A 7,645-nucleotide genomic window follows, 5' to 3' on the forward strand; every position below is an offset into this window, starting at 1 on the left:
GAATGGAAAGGAAAGGAAAGGAAAGGAAAGGGAAACACTCATGCTGCATGCAGTGGCTCACACCTGTAATCTCAGCACTTTGAGGGGCTCAGGCAGAAGGACTGCTTGAACTCAGAAGTTCAATATCAGCCTGGGCAGTGTAGCAAGACATTGTCTCGATTAATTTTTTTTAAATAGCCAGGTATGGTGGTGTACACCTATATTTCCAGCCACTAGGGAGGCTGAGGCAGGAGGATGGCTTGAGCCCAGGAGTTTGAGGCTATAGTGAGCCATAATTCTGCCACTGAACTCCAGTCTGGGTGATAGAGAGAGACCCTGTCTCGAAAACAAAACAAAACACCAGAAACATTTGAGCAGTTCTCATTTTTGAAGAGTTACAGAAATGTTGGAAGAAGACAAGCATGTAAAAATAAGTACATGTACATTTTGTACATGTAGTACATACAAAACTTAACTTATTTATTAATAAACTTGAAATGGGTGCATGTAGGAAGGAGTGATTTATGCTGCTTGAGGACTCACAGTGGATGGAGTCTCGAGAGATGGAATAGATTCAGCTAAAATAAAGAACCTTTCAAAAGAAGAGAAAATGGAACACCAAGACATCACCAATTGCTAATGATCTAATCTATAACTCAGAAGTTTGCCTTTTCTCTGATTTAATCATCCATTTCTTTTTTATTCAAAATTTATTTCATTCAAATTAAAATTTCATTGAGTTTTTATAAAATATTAAATAATCAAAATTCTAAATGTTTCATGACAAATGTTATTGATGAGTTATGGGGAAACAAACACCTCATAAATTGCTGGTGAGAGCATAAAATGATACAGTAAGTTCAGAGGAGAGCTAGACAGACAATCAATATACAGCAATGTTATTTAACACGTATTTAACTTTTGCCCAATAAATCCAATTTTTAGATTTCTAATTGTCGGGTACACTAGCAAAAATATAAAAAAGATATATGCATAAGTCCGTTATTTACAGCATGATTTGTAGAACTAAAAGACTGGCTAAATTAGGGCACATCTACCAATAGAGTACTATCAGGTTATAAGAAGAAGGAGAAATCTTGTGGTTATCGAACACTTATTCTGAAGTCAGCTGGGATTTGTTTTAAAAGCTATGACTGAAATTTGCGACATTACTTCAACAGAACATAAGAACCTGAATATGGAATAGACAGCTTAGGGAAGATCAGGTTATTCTTCCTGGGAAAAATCTAGTGAGAAGGAAACGGGTATTGGGGTTATAAAGGCATATGCATGTGAAATTTTGATCTATCCTTGTATATGCATACTGCATACCAGTAAGCTTTGAAAGAACTAACACTGCTCAAGGGCATGAGAACTGAAGTAAGATGGTGAGGACAGTTATGTGTTGGGAAAGATCATGGGATTTTCTGTCTCACGAATGGAGAGTCAGATCTGCCCAGAGAAAGAAAAGTGACAAGATGATTTTTAATGGGTTTTACCCTCTGTTACTATGTGTGCCCCCATGTTATAATGACTAGCATTATCATATTGTACACAATGCATGCCACATACAAATGTAAATATCTGGAAATACTTGGCCACAGAAGTGCTGACATACCAATTGAAACAAGAAAAACAAGGTAAGTCTGCAATGGGCAGACAGAGTTTTCTTAATTGGTGGTGCTAGGTTGAAACTACTTCTGTGCTCTATTCTCTCCTCTCAGCTTTCCAAAAGCCATTTGAAAATGGCAGCTGGACTTCATCTCATTGGATATGTGGAAAGATACAGAAAGGAATCTCAAATCTGGGACTCATTGTTTCTCATCCAATAAAATGCAGTCTTACTTCCTAAGGCCTATGGGATACAGTTTTGGAGGGCTAGGGCCTTGCATACCGTCCTGCTGAGGGCATTCTTCACCTCGTTATTTCTCAGACTGTAGATAATGGGGTTCAACATGGGAGTCACAACAGTGTAGGACAATGATAGGAGCTTCTTGCCCTCAGGAGAATTATTTGATTTAGGCCGAAAATATGTGAGGCTTAATGATATATAGAAAAGAGAGACAACAAGGAGGTGTGAGGAGCATGTAGAGAAGGCTTTACGCTTCCCTTTAGCTGATGGGATCTTGAAGATGGCAGCAGCAATGCAAGTGTAGGAACACAAGATCAGCAAGCAGGGGACCATGACCACCAGAATGGTTCCAACGATGGCGTAGATCTCAAACAGTGCTGTGTCTGCACAGACCAGCCTCAGCACAGGTGGGCTGTCACAGAAGAAGTGGTTCACCTTGTTGGTGCCACAGAATGGAAAGCTGAAGAGCCACGTGGTCTGCACAGTAGCTACAGGAAAGCCTGGGAACCAGGAGGCAGCAGCCAGTTTGGCACGTGTCCTTTGGTTCATGATGACTGGGTAGTGCAAAGGACTGCAGATGGCCACATAGCGGTCATATGCCATGGTGGCCAGGAGGAAGCATTCAGCCACCCCAAAGAAGAAGAAGAAATACATCTGAGTGGCACAGCCAAGGAAGGAGATGGTTGTGTCCTGGGCAAGCAGGGTCCCCAGCATTTTGGGCACAATGACTAGGTTGAAGCCAATCTCCAGGAAAGACAAGTTTCTGAGGAAGAAGTACATGGGGCTGTGTAGCATGGGGTCAGCTAGGGTAACCAGAATGATGAGGCTGTTTCCCATCAGGGTGACCAGGTAGATGGTTAGAAATGTCAGGAAGAGCAATGACTGTATTTCAGTAGGCAGGGAAGAGAAGCTCATGAGGATAAACTCACTTATTCTTGTCCAGTTTCCCATAGCCATAAGTATGAGCAAAAGTCCCCAGCTGTGGTCACGGAGAAAAAGTCTTCATTGGAATTCAGATACTCAATCTCTTTTTCAGACGTTCTCTTAATGTCAGGGATAGAGACAAGATCAGCACCTCAGCTGGAAGAGGAAGGGCCTTGGGTTGTCCAAGAATAAAAACACAATAAAGAATAGCCAGAGCCTAATCTATGAGATGGGCCTGAATCAGGCTCTAGAGGAGTTGATATATCTGTTCACATATTGAGTTATTCAGAAATGCCATGCAAAGTCAGAATCATGAGTTTGTGAAGGAGCCATGAAAAAGCGATGTTTCTGAAAATACTTAAACTTATGAAACACACCCAGTGTTCATAATCTCATAAAAGAACACATACACGTAAATTTATCAAAACTTTAGAAATACATTTATAACTATCATGAAGAATGCATTTGATAAATTTTCTACTCTTCATGAATCTTTCTTGACTGGCTAGAATTTGAAAGGAGGGTGAGAGGTTAGCATATATTGAGGACCATTTACATAGGCATGTTTTTGTTCTTTTATATCTCTGGTTTATAAGTGAGGAAACTGATCCCAGATAATTTAAGGAACACCAATTACATGGCAGATCTTGAATCAAAGCCACATCTATTGGATTACAAAAGCCTTCAGATTTTTACTAAACTATGCTTTGTTGAACTGTCATGCCTTATCTGATGACTAACTCATTAATTTGTAGGAGAATTAGAATTCGGATTTCTGCAAAATCACAGTGAAGACAGACGAAAAGATAAGCAAGAGAACCAACATCATTAGCATTTAAGAGGTTTAGGAGATTTCCTAGACACAAGTGGATCCCAATTTTGTATTATTGGTTTCTAATTTTAGTTGATTATCTAGAGGCTCTTCTTACTGTATTTGTAATCTAGAATATTGAAGTCTAATGGAGAAATGGTGATAGGAAGCTGGAAAATGAAATTGGCTGAGAGGCTGGGATAAATAAAAAAAGAAATGAATGTGGTTAGCAAACTATGGTAAAAAAAATTTTAATAATAAAAATAAAAAAATTAGGAGCAGTAAATTGACAAAAAGTAAAAGATAAACAAGATGTGGTCAATGTTTTGGATATGTTACATTAATAGACTTTTATTCTATGCTGAGAATTTTGGAGTTTATAGATGAGGAGAGTCACCTTAATATCTGAAGCTGCAGAGTGACATTGTCATAATGCTATGTAGAAGGATCACTCTGACATTGTTGACAGAACGGGATGGAGAAGGGATCAAAAGCTGTAGGCCTGGGATCAAGAAGACTAGGTGGCATATCCATAATTACTCTCAATCTTCTACTCATTTTCAAGCAGCAGACAACTTATTTAAAAGAGATTAAATATTAGTCAGGTCTTGGTGAATAATTTGAACTTCAAGGTTATGTTTAAAACTTCAGAGTATCTGTGAAGGAAAAAACACCATTCTTATAAAAGAATTATAATCAAACTGATGTAAGATTTCTCAGAAGTGCTAAACATTAAATGAAGCAATGACTACAGTTTTGAGCTCAGTTTCAGAAAAACAAATGTAAGTTTAAAAAATAATAAAAGAACCAATGATGAAAGAATAGATCGTCTCAACTAGAAACTCTCTCACTGCAGGCCAGGCATGATGGCTCACACCTGTAATCCCAGCACTTTGGGAGACTGCGGAAGGTGAATCATTTGAGCCTAGGAGTTTGAGACCAGCCTTGGCAAGGTGGCGAAACTCCATCTCTACAAAAAATGGAAAAATTACCTGGGTTTGTCATATGCCTGTTGTCCCAGCTACTCAGAAGGCTGAGGTGGGAGGATCACCAAAGCTCAGGGGGTTGAAGCTACAGTGAGCTGTGATTGTGCCACTGCACTCCAGCCCGGGTGACAGAGTGAGACTCAGTCTCAACAAAAAGGAAAAAAGTAAAGAAAAAAATAGAAACTCTCTTACTGACATTGCAAGGCAAGCCAGCCCTTTGTCTTTCAGAATAAGTAAACAGAGAAAGTTATGGGAGATATGAAGACACAACACTTTAGGTTAATGAGATGAAATCCAAGATATCAGAGCAATTGTTTTCCTTTTCAAAAAAAGAATCTGAAAGAACACTGAAAGGCATTGAATTGTCTTTATTACTTACTCTCAACAAAGCCCTATAAAAGATTGAATATTTAGGCCAGGCACAGTGGCTCATGCCTGTAATACCAGCACTTTGGGAGGCTGAGGCGGTTGGATCACTTGAGGCCAGGAGTTTGAAAACAGCCTGGCCAACATGGCGAACCCCTGTTTCTACTAAAATTACAAAAATTCACTGGCAATGGTGGTACATGCTTGCAATCCCCAGCTACTCAGGAGGCTGAGGCATGAGAATTGCAAGAACTCAGGAGGCAGAGGTTGCAGTCAGCCAAGATTTCACCACCGCATTCCAGCCTGGGTGACAGAAGGAGACTCTGTCTCAATAATAATAATAATAATAATAATAATAATTGAATACTGAATATGTACTCATGAAAATGACAGTATTGGGCCAGAAAAGACCACCTAGGGGACAAAACAAAGCCATGATTATTGAAGCTAAACCCTGTGGAGCAAAATGCCAGAAACTTAATAAAACTGAGTTAATTAGAATACAAGTTTGAAAAATTACACCCAAGTTACTGGTAAAAATTATGAAAACATAACAATTATAAGAAGAATAATGAAGTAAAATACAAGAAATAAAATAACAGGTATTCCACAATGACATAAAGAACCAAGAGGGGTAGAAATAATATTCAAAGAAGTACCAGGGGAAGAATAAATATCTCTGATCTAATGGAAGAGATGACTTTCTGAACCAAAAGAATCACTAAGTATGAAAGAAAATTTTAAAATATTCATGCAAACATGTTTTTATTTTAATGAAAGATTTCTTTAAAATTCTGAAAATAGAGAAAAGTTCTGATAAGTAACCAAACTGGAAAATGATTAAAACAAAATAAAACAAAACAAAAATGCCCCCTATAAAGCACAACTAAACAAAAAATAAAAAGCATTCACCATTAGGGAAATGCATATAATCTTATAAAGACCCCAGTGATATATCACTACACACATATTAGAATGGGTTAAAAAAAAAAGTGACAATGCCAAATGCTGGTGAGGATTTGACTAATTGGATCATGCATACATTGCTGACGAAAATGTAAATGATATCAGAGATGTTCCATCTTTTGACTTCCCTGGGTCATATTGGAAGAAGAAGAATTGGCTGATAAGCTAAAACAAAACAAAACAAAAGTCTCAAAAAGAAAAATCTCATAATGGTTTAAGAAAGTTTCCAAATCTGTGTTGGCCTACATGCAAAGCCATCCTGTTCTGCATATGACCCACAGGGTTGGACAAGTTTGGTATAGCCACTATAGAAAACAGTTTGACAGTTCTTTTAAAAAACTAAGCATGCAACTGCCATATAACCAGCAATTGTACCTCTAGGTATTTATCCCTGAGAAACAAAAACTATGTTCAGACAAAAACATGAATATTCCTCAGTGCTGTATTCATAATAGCCTCAAATTGGCAAAAACCCAGATGATGAAACAAATTGTGATGCATTTATACCTTGGTAAACTACTCAGCAATAAAGAGGATGATGCAATAACATGAATTTCCAGAGAATTCTCAGTGAAAAACATCAGACACATATTTTATTATTTTAAATATTTAAAATATTTATTATATTTTATCATTCCACTTACATAACACATCCCTGTAATGACAAAATTATAGAAATGGAAAAGAGACTAGTGGTTGCCAGTGGCTAATGAGAGGGTGGGGACAAGAGGGAGGTAGGTTTGGCTATAAAAGACCAAGGTTGGAGATTCTCCTATCAATGGAATGTTCTGTATCTTGACTGTACTAATGTCAATTTCCTGGTATCGATACTGTACTATAGTTTTTTAAGATGATGCTACTTTTGGGAAGAACTGAGTAAAGACTACATGAGATGTCTCTGTATTATTTCCTACAAGTGCATGCAAATCTACAATGATCTCACAAAAGAAAGTTAAAAGAAAGAGAGAAAGAATACAATTTCTTCAAAGTAAAGATGATGTTTTAATAAGAAGTGAAGGAGAATTAGTTTTTTTGAATGATCATCTGCAATGAAGGGTCATTTGAATGTTTGCAAATATTTAGATCATTATGTGATTTTGTTGATAGAAATGACTATGACTATGTCTCCTCTAAAACTCTCATATTTACTCACATAAAAAACTGATAAAGTGAATTTACTAATGAATTTTTAAAATCTGCTAAATGTAGAGTTGCAATAAGCTTTGAACACATTTTTAAAACTAATAAAAGGCAATGTCGTCTTAATTTATTTAAAAATTATCTCAAGAAAAATAGAAATTTCCCAGCCATATTTCAACAAAATCTTTGTATATTTGTGGGTCAGAACTATTGAATCAGTGTGAATATTTAGTAAGCATAGCCAATAATAACCTTCTTCCTTTTCTATTTTTTCTACATATTTATAGTTTTTTATAGCCATCAAAATAATTATTTTTGTGCCTAAAAATTTTGAACATATATATAAATATATTATACTCAGAACTAGATCTTCAAATTAATGTATTATAAAGTGTCAAGTCGAATTTTTTAAAAATAGAACATTTTAAATCACATTCCTCTGAAATATTATTAATGCTGATATTTAGTTTTATATAATTTAATCAGCATATTTTGTGAAGGCAAGTTATTATCTCCTTTTTGTAATAAAAATAAATATAATTTAAAATGTTTTATTATATACTTACTGGCTCCTTTAAAATTTCTACTGGTGATATATATTTTATAATATACATATTTTAC

The 7,645-nt window shown here is 36.2% G+C and overlaps 1 protein-coding gene across 1 annotated transcript; it reads right to left on the reverse strand.

Annotated features, from left to right (window-relative positions):
• Positions 1-1,834: 1,834 nt before the first annotated feature.
• Positions 1,835-2,794, reverse strand: LOC135270207 (olfactory receptor 10A2). Its single transcript, XM_064365557.1, has one exon. The coding sequence runs from the start codon at positions 2,786-2,788 to the stop codon at positions 1,835-1,837; it is 954 nt and encodes a 317-aa protein (XP_064221627.1). The 5' UTR covers positions 2,789-2,794.
• Positions 2,795-7,645: the final 4,851 nt, after the last annotated feature.

Source organism: Aotus nancymaae, unplaced genomic scaffold, assembly GCF_030222135.1.
Source record: "Aotus nancymaae isolate 86718 unplaced genomic scaffold, 86718_ANA_hifiasm-v0.15.2.pri h1tg000059l, whole genome shotgun sequence".
Classification (NCBI taxonomy): Eukaryota; Metazoa; Chordata; class Mammalia; order Primates; family Aotidae; genus Aotus; species Aotus nancymaae.

Bases quoted from the DNA above. Each gene is read 5' to 3' on its own strand.
- LOC135270207 (XM_064365557.1), bottom strand. From the start codon at position 2,788: ATGGCTATGGGAAACTGGACAAGAATAAGTGAGTTTATCCTCATGAGC.